Here is a 24505-nt window from a genome sequence, read left to right on the forward strand (position 1 = left end):
CATGCCTTTATAGCGGCCGGGAATTATATTTTTGCATAATCGCGTAAGAGCAGACGTGATTCTACGAGAATTGCATGGGGTCAACGCTAATAAAAACCCATGGACTCCATCTTGGAACTCTCTCTTCCGCTCAGTCCGAAACACAACAGACGTATCCGAGGTAAGCTCTCTATTTCCCCTCATTTCGGTTATTGCTAATTCTGCTACAAGATTCTAAGTCGGTGCATATGTTTGCCTGAGTATTTGCGGCAAAGTGGGAGATAGCCGGGCATGCTAAAATGGTTAGAGAGGGTAGAGGAGTGTAGGTTAGTTTCACTTTGCACAAAGATATTCGGGGTGTTTTCCATGAGAAATGCTTCAACATCATCTAAATTAGTTCTAAGTCCGCAGATATTCGTGAATGCAAGCCTCAAGGGAGGAGGCATTATTTACTCCCAGATTTGAGCCGTGTGTGAGATACTAGACTCGTTTTTGAACGTGTATCTGTGTGCATATTATCTTTGTTTAAAATCGTATGTATGATGCAGTTTTGTTTTAATGCTGACATGCTGTAATGGTTGCCTTATGCACAACATATTTATCTTGCAACCTTCGTTTAAGCAATAGAAAGTCGATTCTCTCAAAAATAATTGTGGATACTATGGTCCTTATTATTTATTAATATATTTTAGAACCTCATTCTGTTCGTAGAACGACTTGTAACATTTATATTCGAGATCAATGTTCGCGTCAAAATTTTTTGTATGTCGATTTTAATATTAAATATTATTATATAATATTAAATATCATTATAGGTTAAATAATAATTATTTATTCCTTTATACGTACAGGCACTAGTGTTCCATGCTTACGTAATCACAGTGCTGAGTAACAATTCTTTCCAGTCGTGAGATTCGGACCCAGCCATGAAGCCACCTTTTGCTCCATTTGCTAAGTCTCTTCAAATTGTCCCAAGAATGAAGAAAATTAAGAGCTATAAACTTATGTGCTACAGACCAACAATATTTTACGAGCGGTATTAGGATTAATTTTAATTGCGTGTTTATTATTATTCATAATGTCCATATATAGTGTATATATATATATATTAATTTATATAGGTAATAATATTACATTATCACCTTTAAAATGTGCGTTGAAATATAATGCAATAATCTAAAATAATATAGTAAGCTGAATTAAAAAGTAAACGATAAAGAAAATAATACAATTAATAGAAGTGATAGTATAGTTTTAACTTTAGAATCAGAGATACCAAATCTTTATTAGTAATTGTTGTGTCTGTATCAATAACACACGAACGCAGAAAGTAAAGATAAAACAAATATATTAAGACGAAAATATAATGCATATTTACAAAGGTGCAGTTGTACTGCAGTTGAAAGATTGTCCGGCAGAGGGCGTGTTAAAGTCTTTCATTGAGCAACCGGCACATGCGTTTTGCCTATCCGGCGTTCGAACACAGCTCCCCGGTCTTGCTGACGTGATACCTTTATCTATAGCTTGTTCACCCACGTATGCTAATTAGTGGGCGTCTCCACAACACCCCCTCCCAAAATTTGAAGTCGTGTAGATTTCAATATCTTTTCCTTTTGGTGTTCATTATCATTGGGTCTATAGCCTTTCTTTTCCTTTCCGATCTCCTCGGTTCGGGCATGGTCTGTGGTGGTTCAATATTAAACGTTTCGTATACTATATCAATTGGATCTTCCTGTTCCTCAGGTTTGTCATGTTCGTTGTCCTTCCTATGACGTTTTCTCAATTGATTTTGGTGTCTTTTGTGTATCCCCTTTTGGACCTTTTATCATGTAGACCAAGTCGCTGATATGGTTATCTACCGTACCAGACTCCCAATATGACATATTATATTAAAACATTTAAAATATATCTGATCAACAGGTGTAAACCTTTTACGCGATGTGTGTGTCGTTTTATATTCGACTGCTTGCTTTGGTATTAATTTATCAAATGGTAATTTTATTTTTCTCGTAAACATTAATTCTGCTGGCGATAATTTCGACGATGCATTTCGGTTCTCAGTTATCCTGTGTATTTGCAGGAACTGTTGTAATGCTTTATCCGTCGGTGTCCCTATCGATTTTCTCAGGGTACGCTTTATCGTATCTACGAACCTTTCCGCTAATCCATTTGATCCAGGATGGAACGGTGGTGTAGTTATATGGTTTACCTGAAACGATTCACAAAAATCCTTGAAAACACTTGAAGTAAATTGTGTTCCGTTATCTGTGACTACAATGTCTGGTACCCCAAAACGTGCAAATATTTCATGCAGAAAACTTATTGTGTTATCTGTCGTTGGGTTTTTGACCCGCTTTACTTCCGGCCATCTAGAAAAACTATTTACTATGATTAGGTAGTATTATCCCTCGATCGGTCCAGCAAAGTCTAGATGAATGCGTGACCATGGGTGATCAGTTTTTTCCAAGGTTTATGAACTATCGGTGGTGCCTTAGCGGCTAACGCACAACCTTTACATTTGTTTACTGTTAATGCAATATCCACATCCATATTTCGCCAGTAAACATAACTCCTCATAAGTGTCTTCATCCTATTTATACCCAGGTGTCCTGTATGAAAATCACGTAATATTTTTCTGCAAGATTTTCGGTACAGCCACACTTTCACTATATAATAATACCTCATTGCATAAGGAAATATACTTTGCGATTTTCCGTCATTTTCCCTTAATTTTTTCTTTATGTTTTTGATGACGTCGTCATTTTCAGCCTCCCTTTTTATATCGGTAGGCGTGACTGGTAATTCTCTCATTATATTTATTATATGTTTTTTTCCTCATAATTGGAACGTATAGCTGTAATTACTGACTCTTCAAAGGTTTCATCCCTTTTCGGTATAAGCCTTGACAATCCATCCGCATGACCTATTTTTCCCGAACGTAGATGTTTTATTTGAAAATCATAATTTAGCAAGATCGAACCCCAACGGAGTAACCGATTTGCCGTATATACTGGTAAGCCCTTTTTTGAGCCGAAAGTAGTCACTAGGGGCTTGTGGTCTGTTTCCAGTATAAAATGTCTCCTGTACAGATAACGGTGGAATTTCGTCATCGCGAAAATAATACTTAATGCTTCCTTTTGTATTTGGGAGTAAGCCTTCTCTGACGGAATTAGGATCCTTGATACGTGCGCTATAGGTTTCTTCTTCTGCATCTGGCATGATATGCTGTATACATGCTCCTATACCATACGAGTTCGCGTCACTTGCAACAATTATTTGTAATTTTGGGTCGCAATAAGTTAAGGATAAATCTGACGTCAAAGTCTTTTTAATTTCCTCAAATGAGTCTTGACATTCTTTTGTCCATATCCATGGTGTTTCTTTCTTTAATAATTCGTTCAGCGGAGCACTTAGGTCGTGCATGCCTTTGATAAATACTTGGTAGTAGTTTGCGAGGCCTAAGAAGCTCTGTAAAGTCGTCACGTTATGTGGTGCTGGCATGTTCCTAATTGCTATCGCTCTTTCTGGATCAGGGCGTCGACCATCTTTACTAATTATTTGTCCTAAATACTTGATTTCGTCTAGACAAAACTCACATTTGTTTTCTTTCACCTTGAAACCGTACTCGTTTATTCTTGTGAACACTTGTTTAAAATGCTCTATATGTTCACTTATGGACGCGCTCCTTATGATTATGTCATCCATGTATGCACAAGCACAATCTAAACCGTTCAGCATTGTGTCCATTGCTTGCTGGAATATTGCCGGCGCGACTTTTTTTTTATTTTTTTAAATTCAATTTTCACCCCAAACAAGGCACAATGCCAATTTGAAGCAGGGGGCTACTATTATGGACTTAATTATCGGGGTATTATGAAGGGAGATGAGTAGAAATATGTTTGTTAACATTACACTTGAACTTCTGCATATCATTGCAGTTGGGAAAGCAGAATCCCGGAAGGGAGTTCCAAAGACCCGCAGTTCTGGGGAAGAAACTATTGGAGTAAAAGGCTTTCTTGCACCTAGGAGTCTCTACTGTAAAGGGATGAGACTTAGTAGCTTTTCGGGTTTGTCGGGGTAGTTACGTCGGGGAGGTACAAGTGTTTGCAGTTCTGTCAGAGCATTCACCATTAAAGTATTTGTAGAACAGGCAGAGGGATGCAACATCTCGTCGATGGGACAGAGGCTGAAGCCTAAATGACAGTTAAGGACCTATCAGGTTGGCGACTCTCTTTTGAACCCTATCCAGGAGCGAGAGACAAGCAGCAGATGCACCAGCCCAGATGTGACAACAGTACTCCATACATGGGCGAATGGTTGCCTTATAGAGGTATAGGATACTGTCAGGCGTAAGTAATTTTCTAGCACGGTAGAGGGAGCCAACCTTCCTTGCAGCAGCCTTGGTAATGCTCTCAATGTATCTATTCCAGTTCATATTCCCTGTAAACGTTAGGCCGAGTACTTTCAGGCAATGTGTTCTTGGCCATTGCTATTGGTGGTAGAGAAGGTTTCTTGTAGTTATTGAAGGAAACAAGCTTAGTCTTAGCAGCATTGAATGTGACCAACCATTTTTGTCCCCATTCCACTACGGATTGGAGGTCATCCTCTAGAGTTTCTGCCATTTCCTTGGATATGTGTTCATTTGTTTTCCCCTCATATCTGTTATAGAGAGTGGTGTCATCGGCAAATATACCCATCTCCGAAACAATTTTATCAGGGAGGTCATTTATGAATATCAGGAATATTAGAGGTTTAAGGATAGACCCCTGAGGTACTTTCGCATTTATGTCATATTGTTTGGATGTACGACCATCGAGGACTACTTTGATTTTCTATTACTTAAGAAGGATTTAATTACATTATGAATTCTTCCAGTGATTCCATATGATCTAATTTTCCTTAGAAGACCATCGTGCCATACCCTGTCAAAAGCCTTAGATATATCAAGGGCCACCGCTCTACCCTCCCCTGTTTTATCCAATTAACGGTATATACGTTCAGAAACTACAGTTAAGATATCTGCTGTTGAACGGGCTTGCCTGAATCCATATTGTTTGTCAGTCAGGAGTTTAGCAGCTGTTATGTGCTGGACTAGGGCTTAATTAACTAAGGACTCAAATATTTTGGCGAAAAGCGGGAGGAGGCTAATGGGGCGATAATTTAGTGGGTCAGTTCTTTCACCAGAATTCTTGAAGACTGGTACCACAGAGGCGGTTTTCAAGCAGTCGGGAAAACAAGATACGTTAAGGCATTTATTGTAAAGTTTGGACAGAACTGGAGCAACCTCGGCAGAGCATTTTTCTTAATAGCACAGCCGGGATGAGATCTGGTCCACATGCTTTTGAGGTGTCTAGGTTTTTTATAATAGCATATACCTGAGAAGGGGTGATTTTCAAATCGTCTAGTGTGGCGTCTGTTCGCAGAGGAAAGTCAGGGAGTGAGTGGTGTACCGAGTTCAGTGTGGAGTTTGAGGCAAACCGACTGGCAAGCAGATTAGCCTTGTCAGTTGCCGTGCAAGCAACCTCATGATTGTTTGATAGTGGGGAATAGTTGACTGTCCATTATTTACTACGCTGTTGTAGATTTTCCAAAAATCCCGGGTTCTTAATTTCTGTGCTTCGATGCGTTTTCTGGTGGTTTCAGGGTAATCTGTCTTAGCTGTCTCTATCACTCTCTTACAATTATTTCTAGCTTCTATACACTTCTGTTTATTTGAGCTGGACTTATGTCGGTTGAATCTGCGGAACGCATGCTGCCTTTGACAAATGGCAGCTGCACAAGCAGAAGTAAACCATTGGGGAGAGTGGGACTTGCTATAGAATTTCCGTGCGGGAACATGGACTTTTATCCCGAACGGCAATCGGTTATACTTGAATAACCCTTTTTGAGTGTTAATGCATAAAATCTATGAGCATTTTTCTTCTATCAGAATTTGCAAATAGGCGTCGGACCAATCTACTTTTGAAAAAATTTTCCCACCATTTAGTTTGGCAAAAATCTCTTCCAGGCTTGGTAGAGGGTAATGGTGATCTTGTAGCATATTATTTAACCCGGTTGAAAAGTCTCCGCAGACTCGAATTTGTTTCGATTTTTTTTTTACGTACACCGTAGGCGCTACCCCAAACGCTAGTTTCGATTTTCGATAAAATGCCCGTTCTTTCAAGTCTGTCTAATTCGCTATCTATTTTGTCTAATCCGGCGAACGGCATGTTCCGTTTTTTCTTAAATACTGGTGTTGCATCCTTTTTTAGCTCGAACGAAGCTTTAAATTTATTACATCCTCCCAGTCCCATAGTTAATATTTCTGGGAATTCTTTCTTTAGTTCATTTTTAATATTTTCTGACGTTGTGGTGCAGCTGGTTATTTCTTTACAAAAAGCGTTCATCGGTTTATCCCAAAGGTTGGATTTTTCAATAAAATCTGTTCCCAATAAATTCTCGCTTTCTTTAATTACGAAGAGTTTCAATTTCTTCGTCGTGCCATTTAAATTAATGGGCAGGACGACTTCTCCTTCAAATTTGATTTCGTCTCCTGTCACCGTTCTTGCACACTTACTTGAATTTTTCAGAGTCGGTTTATCCAGTTTTTTTTCCAAGTGCTAACGTTTATTACCGACAAATCTGCTCCAGAATCAAGTTGAAATTTTATTTGTTTGCCGAAAATATTAACCAACACATATTTTCGTAAATTGTCTTTCTCTTTGTCGTTTGTTCTCATTTGGTGTACTTTATATTTCGTTCTGCAACAAATACTCTTATGTCCGACTTTGTCGCAATTGAAGCATCTGATATTTTTGTAAGGACACTCCTTTCCCCAATGTTTTTCATCACATCTTCCGCAATTATTACTTGGTCCCGATTTTCTATAGTTACTTTGACTTGAATCGTCATTTCGTTTTCTGTAATTAGGGTTTGAGTATTTATAACTCGCGTAATCTTTTGGATTTTGACGAGTCTCACACTTTCTTTGCCCTGCGTTTCTGCCAGATTTTATAATCTTCCTTATGTACGACACTCCTGCTTCTTCTATATCTCTGGAGTCTTTTTTTAGTGATACTTCCCTTTGACAATCTTCTGCTAACTTTTGCAGTGTCAGACGTTGTTCTGTCTCTAATTTTGAGAGAACGCGTCTTCAGATCTCTGAATTTTTTGTAGAAACTAGCCCCTGTGCAAAAATTAAACATTTGAAATCATCCACCGTAAGTTCCGATAATTTAAAATTGTCGCAGTGTTTATTCACTACTGACGTATATGTCAGGTAGTCCTGCTCCTCCGTTTTCTTAAGGTTCATACACGACCATATCTTGTGAAAAAGAGACATGTTCGGTTCGAATAACTCCTTAAGAAGTTTTACGGTCTCAGCGAAGTCTAACTAATTCGTTCTCTTTGGCAATATGAAATCAACAAATTTGCAATGTTCACTGGTACCAAGTTTTCGAAGTAATAAACTTACTTTCTTTGCGTTTGACCAGCTTTCACAATCTGTTTCGAAAATATCTTCATACCTCTTGAAGTATGCCTCAAAAGTTTTAACCTCTTCCGGTAGGTACGTGAACACATCTATGCTATTCACAATTGTTACGTTGGAAAAAGTCGTATTGCTTTCCTGCGCAGAATTAGTCGTTAATCTTCCCAACAAATCTTTTTGACCAAGTTGCATTTGCTCTATACATTTAAGAAGCCGTTCATTCTGTCTTTCGTCTCTTTCTTGTAGTTCTTTTTTCTGTAATTCGTCTCTTTCTTGTTGTCTTTTTCTGTAATTCGTCTCTTTCTTGTTGACGCCTTCTCTGTACTTAGTCTCTTTCTTGTTGACGCATTTGTATTTCCGCGAATAACTTGATAAGATTCTCCATTTTGTTTTTAAAATTAGTAAATCAGTCACTTTTACAATTTCCTTTCTTTAATAACTACGAAAAACCGATTCCTTTTGTTACGTTATTAATTACGTACAAGAAAGAAAAAAAATCCCTTCTTAGTACACTGAGAAAAAAATCACTTTTTCTTTCAAAACAGTCTACCTAATAAGTTCACGGCATACTAGCGAAGCACTTTTTTGTGCACTTTGCAGAAAGGGTTACTCTAACTTTCAAGTTTTTTTTTCTCGTAGGCCCTTTGAAACAAAGTGCTTGCTGTTTTCTTTTCAAGTGTCCCGGGTTTTGAATTTCATTTTCAAGTAGTCACAAAAAACTCTTGGTGTTTTGCACGTATCCAGCGCTTGAATATCGCGTTCAACAATTTCGTAGTTGCTGCGTTTTAAACATTTAATTCCCGAGTGTTTAAGTAAGTATTTCCCGAATACCACTGTTGAGTTTGATAGTGTATTTTCTCACGCGTAAATCTTTTTCCGAAATCCCGTCGCCACTGTTATGTCTGTATCAATAACACACGAACGCAGAAAGTAAAGATAAAACAAATATATTAAGACGAAAATATAATACATATTTACAAAGGTGCAATTGTATTGCATTTGGAAGATTGTCCGGCAGAGGGCGTGTTAAAGTCTTTCATGGAATAATCGGCACATGCGTCTTGCCTATCTGGCGTTCGAACACAGCTCTCCGGTTTTGCTGACTTGATACCTTTATCTATATCTTGTTCACCCACGTATGCTAATTAGTGGGCGTCTTCACAACAGTAATATAGTAGAACCCCGAGATATAGTATAAAAAATAATAACAAAATACAGTACAGTATATAATACACATGTATATAATCAAATAACACTATAAATAACACCGTAAAGCGGGGGTAAATACTGTAACAGGACCGGAAAAACATCGTATTTCACATCGTAACCTGAAAAAAAAAACGTATCCTAGGGCCACCGGTAATAGGGTTTTACTGGTGATGATTAATGAAAAATTTTATTAGGTATATATTTGTAAACATCTAAAACGATGTAAATTAATTGTAGTTACCTATGTATAGGTGATCAAGGACTCACTTTTGTAAGTATATTTGTATATTTATGTATTCAGCTATATACACGTATATATATATATATATATATATATATATAATGTGTGTGTATGTGTGTGTTTGTGTAGGTAAGGATTATTTTAACACGTATTTTTTATAATTAAAATGTATAAGGAAAAACTTAGACAACAAATGTTGATTCACTCGCTTATATGTGTGTATATAAACTGCGTCAATCGCTTTATTGCAGATTAGTAAAATATCAATATCTCACTAAATATACATCACAACAAAATAAAAATTATATCATCAAACGATTGCTTTAAGGTTAGTTATTTCCCAAAATCTTATTCAAATTTATGCGATATTCACGAAGTTATGACATTTTATTCTTTATCATGGAATTTTTACTGTCCATCGCTTTATTGCAAGTCTCTTCAAATGTAGTTTTAGGGCAAAAATACAATGTTTTATCATGCGAACTTTATTTTCATGATATTTTTCTGTCAAAGAATAATGAGAGAAAGCACATCCTATGTTCGAAGCCTAAAAATCAATTATACACTATTTTTATTTTTAAAATAACTTAAAACAAACTTTTGTCCCCCGAGGAAGTCAATTGTCTGATCTCAAAAAGGAGTTAAGGCTCTAGCAATAATCACTATGTTTTCCACAAGGCCTCCTTTGAAGTAAATTGCTCTCGTGCCTCATAAACACTTCATATATTCAATAGGTTAGGATCTGGCGAACACGGTGGTCAGGTCGTGAGAGTTTCTCCAAAGAAGCCCATAGATTCAAGGAATGCTGGAGTCGCCCTAACAGAATGGGATGGTGAATTGTGATGCATAAATATAATCTGAAAGCGACATGACAATGGTAGATCATCTAGCCATGGTGACAAATGTTTATACAAAAAGGCCGTGTAAAGGCCGTTGGTAAATTTTACACCCTCTGGAACTTAGAATGGTCCAACAAACTTATCCCTAATGATTCCCGCCCAAAACATGATGACTCCACCTCCTCGTTGGCGATGAACTCTGTAAGGGGTTAGAGTTCCGTTCGAGTTCCAAACTTTGGTTCATCCATCCGGATTGTCAAGAGTAGCACGGGTTTCATCTGTAAATAGGACATGTTGGAAATTTATTTTCATGTAATTCTGTGCCGAAGCCATTCGTTTTCCCTACGTTGTTTTCTCAATGGAGGCCTTGGAATAGTTTTGATGTTCCTTGCCATCTCACTCAACATATTACATCGTACCTGTCTGGATCTTGGAGCGATTCCAGCTCTTGCAAAAATGGAAGCACTGGTGCTGTTTGGGTTTCGGTTGATTTCCGTACCAATTTTCCGAATATCACAATGTGAAAGGTTTCTCCTTGTGCCCTTATCCTTTCTGGATGTGGTGTTGGAGTTGTTCAGGAATGAAGCCAAAGTTCTTGGATCCCTTTCCAGCTCCATAGCTAAATCTTGGATGAACACCCCTTCAAGCAACAATCCTTTACTTTTCGATAACCATTAATCTCCCTTTTTTGCCATTTTAAAAGACCTGCAATAAAGCGATGGACAGCGTAAATTATTTGATAATATATTCGTGAATATCGCATGGATTTTAATTAAATTTTGGGAAATAACTAACCTTGAAACAGTCATTTGATGATACAATTTTCATTTTTATATGACGTATATTTAGTGAAATAATTTGCAATAAAGCGATTAACACAGCTTATATATGTATATATGCATATATATGCGTGTGCATGTATGCGTGCGTGTATAACCATTTATCTTCACATGCGTGTAGTGCGTGTGTGCATACGTACCGGTTTCATCAATTCCATTATAATCAATAATGTCACTGGTCGATTTATTTCCTCTCCTATCTTTTTCTTCCTCTACGGTATTCTCTTCCTCCGTGAATTCTTTTAATGCGTCTTCATTTCCTCCTTCTCCTTCTTCTTTTTTTTCCTCTTCTTCGTGATCCGCATCAGATGACCAAGCCGACACTGAAATCGTATCTTGGTTTTGATTTAGTAAACGTCTATCAAGTTCGCTTCCGTTGGCAATTCCGAAATTAGAGCCCATCGAAACATTTACGAGAGGCTTTTCATAGAGGCTCATGTCAGTAATTTCATCGCTAGTCGTTGCGTTGGCATCAAAATCAAAGGATTCTTCAAAATTCACAGATACATCCAACTCATACGGCAATGGACTGCTGGGCGAGGAGAAAGAATCGAAGTCCGTCGACATATTTTCTAGTTGGTTCGTTTCCATCTGCATGAGAAATATAAACGAAGATTTATGAATATATATATATATATATATATATATATATATATATATATATATAAAGTTGAGTTTTTTTTCGCGTTGTGATTCCAACGAACTTTTTAAATGTATTCAGCCATGGATATGCTAGCAACTACATGAAGATTAACTGATTGTCATATTCCTTTGAACAACGAGCGTTAATTAATTACTTATTTATTTTTATGGTTCCTTATTAGATGATTGGTTTAATTTAAATATTACGTTTAATTCTGTTTATACATAGTTTCTACATTGTGCATAATTGCGTAGAATTTAAGATGAAAACATTTTAGCGCACAGAACTCTCTCTCTTTTTTCTCTCTTTCCTATATATATATATATATATATATATATATATATATATATATTAGTGATGTCGGTGTGTGTGAAAAGTCACTACAAAACTCCATTCTGAATATTTAGTCTACAAGTGTTAAAATTTAATATATAAGGTATTTGGACCGGTAGCCCAAATTTGGTTTGGACTTTTTTCGGGCAAAAGTTGTTTCTAAAGAATTAAAATCGAAAACAAACAGTTGACCTTCGCAGAAATAGTCAACTAAATCTGTTTGCATGCACAACTGTACATTAGCTTAAACGACGTTATTTTTTCAACTATTATGTGTATGGACGTGGCTCTTTTTTTTCTTTTTTTTTAGTATTTATATGTGTATGGGCGTGGATCTTATTTTTTATTAACTATTTATGTGTATGACGTGTTTTGTTTTTTGTAACTATTCATATGTGTATTGTGTGGTTCTTCTTTTCTTTTTTAACTATTTACATATGTATAGCGTGGTTCTTATTTTTTAAAACTATTTTATGTGCGTGGGCGTGGCTCTTATTTTTTTTACTATTTATGTCTGTGGGTGTGACTCTTATTTTTTACTATTTTTATGCGTGTGGGCGTGGTTCTTATTTTTTTACTATTAATATGTGTGTGGGTGTGGCTCTTAATTTTTATTTATTTTATGTATATGTGTGTGGCTCTTATTTTTTTTTAATATTTTATGTGCATGGGCGTAGCTCTTTTTTACCATTTTTATGTTTATGGACGTGGCTCTAATTTTTTAAAAACTATGTTTATGTGTAGGGGCGTGGCTCTTATTTTTTCTATTTATATATTTATGGCATAGCTTGTAGTTTTTTATAACTATTTTCATGTGTATGGGTGTGGCTTTTATTTTGTTAATTATTTATATTTGATTGGGCGTGGCTCTTATTTTTGTAACTATTTTATGTGTATAGGCGTGGCTCTTATTTTTTATTTATTTACATGCATATGAGCGTGGCTCTTATTTTGTAAACTATTTTATGTGCATGAGCGTATCTAAGAGACTAACAAATGAAGCTAGATAGTTGTATGTTTTTCTTTTTTCTTTAATTCTAGCCGATGGCACGCAAGACATCGTTTTTACTTTTCGAAATCGCCTATATATATTAGGTACCATATAAAAATCGATAGTATTGAGTTTATAATAATAAATACGAAATCTACATTAATGTCAATATCATATGTATATATATATATATATATATATATATATATATATATATATATATATATGTGTGTGTGTGTGGGTATGTGTGTATGTGTGTGTGTTTGTATGTGTTTCTGTCTGACACATTGTTAAAGACAACATAAACCTTCTGTTTTATAATACCTTTTTTTATTTTTTTCATTTTTCATATTATCTTTTTTGTTTATATGTCCAAGGTATGGATGTATGGTCCAAGCATTTTCTCTTCTCGAAGTCTCCGCGTTTTTTATTTTTAACTTTACATTTTTTGTGTAATCATCTACACATCTTCAGGAATTTTTGTGAGAGGCACGATGGGAATTATGGCTAGATTTATTTAAATAGTAGTTGGGTTGCCAGCGAAGTTAGGAGTGAGAGTCAGGGGGTCCATTGGCGGCGGTGGTTATGTTATTATTATGAGGAATGGGAGAGCTGGTCAGTGGCAAGACTGAGTTGGGTGTGGAGGGAGGAGTTATGCGAGGCATTTAAGTGCGTTGGTAATATTTTCTAATGCGATCTGATTAAGGGTAGGTTTTTGCGTTTTTATATAAATAGCTTCAAATTGTTCACATTGTTAGCTTTTTAACATTTGTTTCGTCGTGTAGTATTTTTGTGTTGTTGATTAAAATTTCTCTGCAATTCGAAGGCGCAGTGGTGTTTTTTGCGTAAGTGTTGGAATATGGCACTAGATTCAACATTATCGAAGGTAAGGCGACGGATAAATGTGGTAGTGGTATGTCCGTAACTATCAGTTGCATTGTTTTTTTACATAGAAATCACCACTTATCAAGGCCCGGAGGCCACTCGAGGATAAGGGTTAATGGGTATACAATAGTCAATGTGATTATAGCGTTTTTAACATAGGTAGTGGGATTTTTGTAAGTTGGATTGCATAGAAGGGGCAGTTCTTCAAGAACTTGTTCACATTGGACTTGAAGATAATCAGATTGTAGTCATCTGGGAAGCAGGTCAACGGAAGAGAGTTCCACAGGCGTGCAGTTCTAAGAAAGAAGCTCTGCTCATGGAATCTACATTTAGGTTTAGGCACAGATAAAGAGTGTAGGGAACTATTCGTCGTGGTTCTGGCTAGACGAGTGTTTTTCATGAAAGTTTGGCGAGGGGGACTTGGATTGAAGCTCAGACGAGCACCTGCCATGGAAATAACGATAAAGCAGAGATAGGCTCGCAACGTCTCTTCTGTGGGAAAGAGGTTGCAGGGCATCCTCCACTAAGCTACGAAGTCTGTTTGAACTCTGTCAAGGCAGGATAAGCTGCTTCTAGCAGCTCCAGCCCAGATGTGGCAACAGTACTCCATCATTAGCTATACCTGGCTTTTATATAGGTAGAGAATTGCATCAGGAGTGAGATATCTACGTAAGCGGTAGAAATATCCTACCATTTTCCCAGCGACCTTGGCAACAGATTTGATATAAATGTTCCATTTTAAATCGGAAGTGAAGGTCAAGCCCAGAAGTTTATCAAAACAAGAAGTCTCCCCAAGACGAGAGCCATTCATTTCAATTGATGCCAGATGGGCATCAGAGCGTTGATGATGTAAGGAAAAAAGCTTGGTTTTAGATGCGTTAAAAGTAACCAGCCATCTTCCCCCCCCCACTGTACCACTCGCTCAAGATCAGAGGAGAGAGATTCAGAGAGAACTTTGTCATTTACGGTCTTAGATATGTTGAATAGACGTTGGTGTCGTCAGCATAAGCGTCTACGAATGATGTAAGGATGTAGATTTGGAAGATCATTGATGTAGATTAGGAAGAGAGTTGGGCCTAGGATAGGCCCCTGTGGGACCTCACCGTTAATACCGAGAGTTTCTGATTTCTGTACGTTAACGACTACTCTTATGAATCTATCAGAGATAAATGATTTAATAATTGAGAAGACATTGGAGTTCTTGTGGAGTAAACCTTTGTGCCATACCTTATCAAAGGCCTTTGATATGTCAAGAGCAATTGCCTTGAAGAGGAAGCCTCCGTCGAGGGATTCACTAATCCTGTGAGATAAAACTGTAAGCACGTCTTCTGTAGATCTAGCAGAACAGAAACCATATTGCATGTCAGTAAGAAAGTTATTTTTTGGTTAGATGGTTAACTGCTTCTCTATTTAACGCTGATTTCAGTAGGAGTTACATTTTCACAAGGGCATTTAAACTGATAGATGACGTTGGTGCGTTCAAGTGGTTTTAGAGGACGGATTGTTTTTAATAACTAAGTTTTGGGTTAAATTTTTTTTAAAACTATACAAAATACTATTAAAAACCCGCCGAATATATGTCAACCTATGTCACGGTAACATATATTGAACGAGTTTTTAACAGTATTTTATCTGGGTTTTTATTTATAACACCTTTTCCCAAACTTACCGTGTTAAAGAGAGAATCAGACGCCATCTTGAAGTTTCCAATACATCGGTAAACACTGTACGTTTTTCGAGCTGAATAAACATGTTACATTGAATAAAAACACGAAAAATATATCCAGTTTGGTAGAAAAGTAACTTATCTTGCTTTTGATAACATTTATTTGTTACATATTTGTTTTTTTGACAACTTTTTCGAATCTATGTGTACAGTAATACAAACCCCGGAAATCTTTCAAACGGGGAATCTACATGCTGAGAGGGTTCGTCGTTTTATACATATATATGTATGATATGCAGAAAAAAAACGGTGACTTTTAAGCCCCAATTTTATTTGTTGATGTTTCTTATGATATTAAAAAAAAAAAGAAAGAAGATCGAACCTCATCACTCGGATAACAGAGATTCGATGAATTGATTTTACCTACGAATAGGAGGCACAGTGAAAACCTTAGGAGACCGATACAAGTTGAGCTACCACATAACAAGAGAACACACACTTTCCTACCAATTACTTTATTTCTTCCTACAAGCTTGGCTGTAGCTCTCAGGCAAATGAAGTTTGCAACTCGCGAGATTCTATTAACTTACCTGCAATAACGACTTCGATGTTGTCGAAGTAGCGGATTCTATTTCGTCTGTTGTTTTGTTACTATCCGTGACATTTTCGATATCATTTTCTGGGAGGAAGTTCACTAATTCCATCTCTGTTACCGTTGAGTTGTCCGCCATGTTTGTTGCGTTTTCAGCGTCCACTGGTGAAGAAGAACTTGCCATTGAACTGATTTCATCGTTAACTGGTGTCGCTGTATTGGCAATTCCATGTGTGCTCAATTCTTCACTTCGATCGATCTTCAAACCAATTTCCGAACTCTCTATTGTGCTAAGTTCTCTATATTCTTCCTGAAAACGAGAGTGAAAAAAACCAAAAAAAACCGTTAAGGTTGTGAAACTCAGTCGAATACGGAATAGTAATTACGTTTGAGATTTATTTTTTTGTAAATCTCTTCAAATAAAGTAAACTATCATGAACTCTATGATAAAAGGCAATGTTTAGACAACAAGAAAATCAAATTAAATGAAAAACACGTCTTACAGAATTAAGTAACTGTCCCTCATTCACTTCCAATTGCTTTTCACCATTCTTTTTTATTTCAAACTGAATTAAATATCGATTATGTTTAATAATGCTCATTTTACCAAACAAATATGATAAAACGAAATGGTCGAATTATCTTGGTCCAGCTTTAATGATCAGTTTGAAAGTTACTTTGCTTATCTTTTATTTTATGAATTGATTTACCATTCTGTTATGTGAAATAGCTCAAATAACGCAACCCACAATGCCCGGGAAAGATTATAATTTATTTTATTTATTTTTTCAAAAAAGTGAATATCTGTCTTTTCTCCTGATAAAAAAGAGAGATAGAACGCGAGAAACCATACATTATTCTCATAGACAACTCCGTATTTATTTGTATTTAAATGACTGTATGTACTTCCATTCTACCACATAAAAGTTAATAAAAGTTAATAAAAGTTAATAAAAGTTAATGAGTAAAACATGTTTTTTCTTGCTTCGCCGTATGAAGCCATTTCATCGCTACTTGAAATAAAGTAAGAAAGAGACATTCTACACGAAAAGTTAACGATGGATATTTTTTCTTCGGGTCATCAGAAATTATAATTTCTATATGAAAAATTCAATTATTTTATATCTATAAAAGAGTAATCTACAAGCACGTGTTTCGAGTTACTAAACTTGGAGATCATGGAAAATATTTTCCTTAGAAAAGGTTGGAGACGCTATTAACCGCTTTATCGTTTAAAAACATCAACAAAAGATCAACATAAATTTAAAAGCGATAAAAATAACACGCGAAGTTATCTAGGACTTCGTGTCGTAACGGTTAACGCACTCGACTATAATACATATGGTCTGAGGTTCGACCCTAGAAACAGTCAAACTACGCTGACAGGCAGTACCTCGAAACACGTGTTCGTAGATTATTGTGTTATGAGTAAAAATAAATAAATAATAGCATCTGTTTTTTGTTTACATCCAAAAAATATGGGCTATTTTCTAATGATCTTTTAGGTTGAAGACGTTTTAAAACGTATTATAGTATTATAGTTTAAAACATCAACAAATAATTGACATTATTACATATCTACGTATATATATATATATATATATATATATATGTGTATATATATATATATATATATAATGAATTACAAAAGTCTATGTTCCAAAGTTCATGATGTTGGCCATCTTACAATTTATTCTTTAAATTCAGTTGACATTTATAATTTTTTACTATCTGTTTCGTAGCACAAAAGCAATCAATTATTATATCAATCAGTGAATCTATTTTGCCTTTAACTCATCAGAAAAATAGCAACAATCAATCCATAAAAAAAAAGATAAAGTGCGTTTTGACATTATTTAAAATCCGAAAATTAGAAGAGAACCTATAAATAACTTATAATATTTTTACATTACGTCATTTAGAAATTCAAAATACATTTAAAAATTCGGAGGAACGTGGAAAAATAAGTGTTGGATAATGGGTCGTGTGTGCCGAGAAATATTGTCTTGTATCTGCATTATTGAATGTAACTAAAGGCCATTCGAGTGAAAATTATACATCAGATTATTTTCGGCAAAAGATTATGCAGGTGTAATCGAAATCAATTACTCCAGCGAATCATGAGGGCAGAATAAAATGTACTTGAGGTGTGGTTATATTAAAAACATCATCTCAAAATGGGAATTTCATGTAGCCAAACATAATTATATAATAACAACCGAAAAGTTTAACGTTTTTGGTTGACCATTAGGTCGAGAGGAATCAATCCGTCAAATTTTCCCGTAAACATCTGACTGCTAACATCAACTATCTATAACCGTTAACAAGAATAAAGACATATTTTTATATATATTAGCGTGTCGTGGATATTTTGAACACATTAAATATTTATGAGTAGTGAAATGGCTATTAAAATTACATTTAAACTTGAAGGAAACAGGAAGGGAATACCAGAGTCTAGCAGTTCAAGCGAAGTAACAATTAGAGTAGAATCTTAGGAACCTCAATAGTGAAGGGTGGAATGTTATTGATTGTTGGGTAAGTTTGGAGTATGGATGTCGAGTGGACATAATGGCCATGAGTTCATCAGAGCACACCCACTGAAGTTCTTGTAAAACAGGCGCAGATGCAAAATTGCGACGATAGAGTAGAGATTAGAGCTTGGTCGATTGTGCGACATCTATTGGATTCGAGACTGATTTATGGACACTGTATAAAGGGGGAAACTACTCAATACATGGGGTAATCGTTCCTGTGTAGAAGTATAGTATGCTCTCAGGTTTAAGTAATTTTTAACACAGTAAGGGGATCCTATATACTTTGCAGTAGCCTTTGCAATGTCCTCAATATATTTGTTAATATTTATGTTACCTGTGAATGCAAAAAGGTTTAATCTAATGCTAAATTAAATTCACATTAAATTTTCGTACCGCTATGACGTTTAAGTTCATCTGTACCCTAATTTGGGGGCATTAAGGAGAATGTGGTGACCCCTTAATTCCTATTATGCCCAGGCCCATTCTCATAAGAAATCTTAACTATTTGACTCACATCTGTAGCTTAAATAAGATTCATTAATAACAAATTATTTCCTTTGAGAACTTTGAGACCATTTCTCACACTAGCACTAAAGATTTCAAGTTTATTCAACTTTACAAAATAAACGTACGATTTTTATATCTTTTTATTATCATTTCACCTCAAACAAGGCACAAGCCCACTTAGTTGTGAGTGACTACTATTTGGGATCAGATTTGCAAGGATACTATTTATGGATTTGGGCACCAAGATGTCTATTCACATTACACTTGGTTTTCTGCATGTCAGCACAGTTGGGGAAGTAGAGGCCTCGCGAAGGAATTCCAAAGTGCAGCAGTCCGAGGGGAAAAAAAGCTTATCGAGTAGAAAGAATCTTTACGGCATTTAGGGATCTCTACAGTGTAGGGGTGGGATTTTGCTGCTTGTCGGGTGCTACTGCTCGGAGTTCGTCGGAGTACTTGCCATTGAAATATTTGTAAAACAAAAACCAGGTACCACGTTTTAGCGATGGGACGGAGGTTAGAATTTAGTTGATAGTTCAGGATCTATTAGGTTGGCGACTCTTTTTGAATTCTATCTAAGAGCGAGAGACTAGTAGCAGATGCACAACTCAGATGTGTCAGCAATACTTCATGCATAAGCGAACCGTGGCCTTATAAGAGATACATGATCTGTTTATGGATATGCAATATAATTCGCAAAGTCAAGCGATTGGCATATTTGTTTGGAGAAATGACATTTTATTTATTAACTATTTTTTTTTATTCGCTGATTGTTTTGAGTTTAATGTTATAAATAGTTCTGTTTCATATATTTTTCCTATGGGCAGATATCCGAAATATTTTAGAGCGTCGAATTGATTTTCAACAGGTTACAACCTGTTTTTAAATTACACATGAAAAGACAAATTGATTTTGTCTTTCTCTTTTTTTCTTTGCGGTCACATTTAAAAGATAAATAAATTGGTATCGAAATTATTAAAATATGTTTATCTATTTAAATAAGTAAATAAATAAATAAATAAATAAATAAATAAGAAAAGGCTTTGTTACGGGTTTAAAAGAAAATTATGAATGAAATGTTTATTACTTATAAATATCTCAAGTAACAACGTGATGTCAAGCTGACAATACCATCTGGTCTCTATCAATATAATCTATAAAGGTGATGACATGTGTGTGCGTGTATGTATGTGTGTGTGAATACACTTCTCAACCTATATACTCAACGAATATTTGATCTACAGACTTAGAATTTGGTATATAGGGTATTCAGTCACGTAGAACACTTTTAATCCGTTTTTACTCGGATAATTGTCTGCTAAAGGATTAAAATTGAAAAAATGAATATTGGGGATCATCGGATTTTTTCTGTTTTCAATTGTTTGACGAATGCATGTGCGTGAATTGTTCACATGAGAGATTCCTTAAAAATAAGTAGGTTCGAAAACAATTCTAAAGTTCGTGTCCAGCTGACATTATGGTAATTGTGCTTGATTCACTGGTTTTGGTTTCGATCTAAGTTTGAGTATTTTTTACTTACAAGAAGTGAACAGTTGATTGAGATTGTCACAAGAAGTGAACAGTTTCGAAAAAAATAATACTCACATGCACATGTCTCAGGTTCTGTGTGAATTAAAATATAATATTTATGCGTATTTTATGACCGGACAACACCATGCGGTCTGCTAGTTTTCGATAAAATTAAGCACAACTTTTAAAAAAATCTTACAATTATGCTTTTGATTTTTCGGTTAAGGTTGATAATTTGTATTATTTGGACTATTGGCAACACACATGGCGTACACTTAAAGTAATAAGTAAAATTCTGTTCTAAGTGACACTTTTTTTTTTTTAGACTTTTAAGGTTCAATCTATAGTGTGGTCGACACTTAAAATGCAATAGCAAATTATTTAAGATTTCTAGCTGGTCATGGCTGACGGAACATGAGTATGCTACTCCCATTAATTAAATAAAGGGTTCTGTTAAAAATTCCGTAGTGATTTCCGAGTTCGACAGAAATATTTATGTATTTGACGAAGAACACCTGAAAATAAGAAGTTATATTGGCCGAAACGTTTGCACAAATAACACACAAGATGAGAAAAGTAGCCCGAATAATCCAAATAATAAAAAATCTCCCAATTAAATCATTTCATTTTTTTTTAAATGGAAGCTAAAATAAAACTATATACATTTTTTACAAGGGAGTCACTACTTATCTAGGCTCGAAAGCTATTCGAAGATAAGGGTTAATGGGTCAATGATCCACGGGACAACAGTGTAATAATCGTTAATAGTAGAAATTTGGCATGATTTAATTGTTTTAAGGGGAGGCTCAACAAGAACTTATTTACATTGGACTTGAAGATGGCATATTGTAATTAGCTGGAAAGCAGGGCAACGGAACAGAGTTCCACATGCGGGAAGTTCTAGGAAATAAGCTTTGCTCATGGAAGTTGCGTTTAGATTTAAGCATAGATAGAGAATGGGGGAAATTGTTGATAGTGGCTGTAGCTAGACGACTGTTTTTATGGAAGTTTAACAAAAGATGAACATAGATTGAAGCTCAAATGGGCACTTTCTATGAAAGTAACGAAACAGATTCGCAAGGTCTCTTCTGTAGAAAGAGGTTGCAATGGAGAGAAAAAGGCATCGCCCTGCCAGTTTCAAAACCGGTTCTGAATGCCGTTTCTGAATGCAACAGTACTCCATTTACTCTGGCTCTTATACAGTTAGAAGATTGTGTCAGGACTGAGATCACTTCTGGGGCAGTAAAATAATACAAAAATTTTTCCAGGAACCTTGGTAATAGATTTGTGTGTGTTTTTCATGTCAGTTAAGGATCGAAGGTGAAATCCAGAAGCTTGTTAAAACAGGGAGCTTCTTTGAGACGAAAGTCATTCATATCAATTTGGGTCAAGTGAGGATCAGAGCGTTTATGGTGAAAAGGTAGAATCTTTGTTTTGAATGCATTAAAATTAACCATCCACCTTTTTCCACATTGTACTACATACTCAAGGTCGGGGGGTAGAGACTTAGATATATCTTGATCGTTGTTGCCATAGATAGTAGTGTCCTCTGCGTATATGTCGACGAATGAACTAAGAATATGATTTGGAAGATCATTGATGAAGATAAAGAAGAGAGTTGGGTTCAGTGTTGAATTTTTGAGGCACGTCAAGGTTGATGCGCTGACCTTCAAACGTCTGCCTATCGACGACTAAATTTAATAAAAATAATAATTCATTCATTAGATTATAAATATATAATTAAATGAAAAACAAAATGAAACAAAAAATAGTCAAGAGCGGACCGAAGGCTCCATTTTCATTAGCTACAACAGCGAACAGATGTAGTTGAGGATGACACTACGTTCCCAATATTAAAGCACTTAAATCCTCGTCTTTTGTCTCATTACCAAACATTCTTCCCAATATACAAGATTATGTTCGAACCTATTATTTTTCATCATGAAATTAGATGTGCAATTTAGAACTGTGGGATTCAGTTTATGAATGAATGCATATTATTGATTACGCTGGTTCATATCGTTCTTATTGTTGTTGGTATCCTTATTTATGTGGTAAATACATCACACAAAAGGTTAATTTAATCGACGGGATTGAGAATGAAGAAATAAAAGTAGGAAGTGAAAAAATGAGTCCCAGTTGTTTTTTTCCATTCTTTTTTAACATGTGCCACTATATGAAAACATGAAATCACGCGAAGTTACAAGCCAAACAAGAATAGGGTTAATGCGACAGATGGATTGCTAGTTGAATGAAGAAGAATACTCTGAGAAGATTGAAAAAAAGAATAAAAGGAACGAAATTTTATAAATTACTAAATGGGATTATGACAAGTATTTATTGACGTTTAAGTTGAGGATTATTGTGTTGTAGCCTGCAGGGATGCATACCTGTCATAATGTGTTCCACATATGCGAATTATTCCTGAACGCGTGGACTAAATAAACTGCTTATTTTATGGTATTGTCTATGGAACCACTAGCGTCAGCGAAATAAATAAATAAATAAAACGGTGAGATATATAAAGTCCGAAATAAATTTTAATATGAACATACTGTGTAAAAGTTAAATTGAATCGAAAATAGATTTAAATCTTACCTTTTCGAAAGAAGGGAAATATCGTGACTCACAAAGTACCAACTGGAAAATGAGGCAGAAAAAAGCATAATTGATAGAAGCCATCATAGCACAGTTGCTTTAAATGGGTTGTTTTCATAGGTTTCAAATATTTCTCCTTTTTTTTTAGTATATTTTAATTCTCCTCTGATTTTTTTAGTTTTGTTGCTTTTTATGCTCTTGCCAACTTTGTAGTTTCCTTTTTTCTTTTTTTTTTAGTGATGGGAGACAGTATTTTGGCTACAGTTTTATGACACTAATTTGTCGTTTGTGTCTTTGCGAATTCCTGCTTTTCTTTCAAGACTTGCAATTCAAATGAGATTAAGAAACAGCGGAACCCGAAACAACCGGCTCTCTCCTTCTTTCTCTCTCCCTCCCTCTCTCTCTCTCTCTCTCTCACACACACACACTATATATATATATATATATATATATATATATATATATATATATATATATATATATGTATGTATGTATTTATATTTTTTCTTAAAGTGTTTTCTCCTTCCGCCCCTGAATCAATTGTATTTGACCCCAAATGTGTTAGGTGAGGTCAATCTGACACTAAATAAAGTGCGGACATAAAAATAACAACAAAGAAAAACAGAACTAATTCCTTCGTTTAGTTTATTATTTCTTATTTTCCTTTTGTATTTACTCTTTTTTTCTTATTTGTTTTCCCTTTCTTTTTATTCAGTCATCCGTTAGTTTATTGTTTTCTTTCTTCTCTGGTTTTACCTTTATATTTCTATTTGTGTAGAATTTATATTTCGTTTCTTCTTTCCTTTTTATTCAATTTCTATTTTCTCACTTTTCTTTCATTCTGTTTTTTTTTTGTTTTTAATAATCCTTCAATTCAATTTTTTTATTTCTCACTGTTCTGTATATATTTAATCTTTTGTATTTTATTTCTGCTTTCGTTTTATTTCGTTTTCGTTCTTTTGAAATGTCTGTAGTTTAATGTTTGTTCTGATTTTTCGGTTAAAAACGGTTACTGGAATCTAACTTTTTATTGATTATTCGTACAGGCCATGAAGTTAAACAAACACACACACACAGACACACACACACACAGACACACACACACACACACACACACACACACACACACACACACACACACACATATATATATATTTATATATATACGTATGCGCGCATGTGTGTTCGTGTCTGAATGGTAGGATCTTCGGGATATGCTTTTCTAGGTTATAACGCAGTCGTATACAAAATATGTGCGTCATAAATTGTTATGGCTTGCAATAAGCCACAAAGAAAACAGTTTAAACAATGTATTGCTGGAACAACAACGTAAAAAGTTTACAACTGAAAAGAGTAGTAAACGTCACCGAGCAGGCGAAGGTCGCTCTGGTGTTTAATCCACACCTGGGATCAAAAGGTCTATGGTTTACATAATGGATAGAACAGTCCATTTGGAGGGTGATTCCCCCACAACACTAATTTCTGCGGTTGTGAAAAACAGTATTTCTTCCTTTTGGGGCAGACCACCAAGGGGTATGTGCGCTTCCTCTTTCTGCCGTAGCGTCTCGGTTCTGACATCCCTTTTGGCGGGTCTATGGCAAAACAGTCATACACAGTTTCAATCGCCTCACTGTCGTCCTGCGGCGGTTCT

General features: G+C 35.5%; 1 protein-coding gene across 1 annotated transcript in view; it reads right to left on the bottom strand.

The window, feature by feature from the left end:
• The window catches only part of LOC145297481 (uncharacterized), a 60578-nt gene extending 37320 nt beyond the window's left edge, over window positions 1-23258 (bottom strand). Inside the window, exons 1-3 of the mRNA XM_080143352.1 lie at window positions 22855-23258; window positions 15684-15995; window positions 10716-11166 (exon numbers count right to left, since the gene is read on the bottom strand). Coding sequence (XP_079999478.1) covers window positions 10716-11166; window positions 15684-15995; window positions 22855-22941 — 850 coding nt within the window. The 5' untranslated portion in view covers window positions 22942-23258. The remainder of the gene's footprint in view (window positions 1-10715; window positions 11167-15683; window positions 15996-22854) is intronic.
• Between the last annotated feature and the right edge of the window lie 1247 nt (window positions 23259-24505).

Source organism: Euprymna scolopes, chromosome 18 (assembly GCF_053919585.1).
Source record: "Euprymna scolopes isolate OS-2025 chromosome 18, ASM5391958v1, whole genome shotgun sequence".
Taxonomy (NCBI): domain Eukaryota; kingdom Metazoa; phylum Mollusca; class Cephalopoda; order Sepiida; family Sepiolidae; genus Euprymna; species Euprymna scolopes.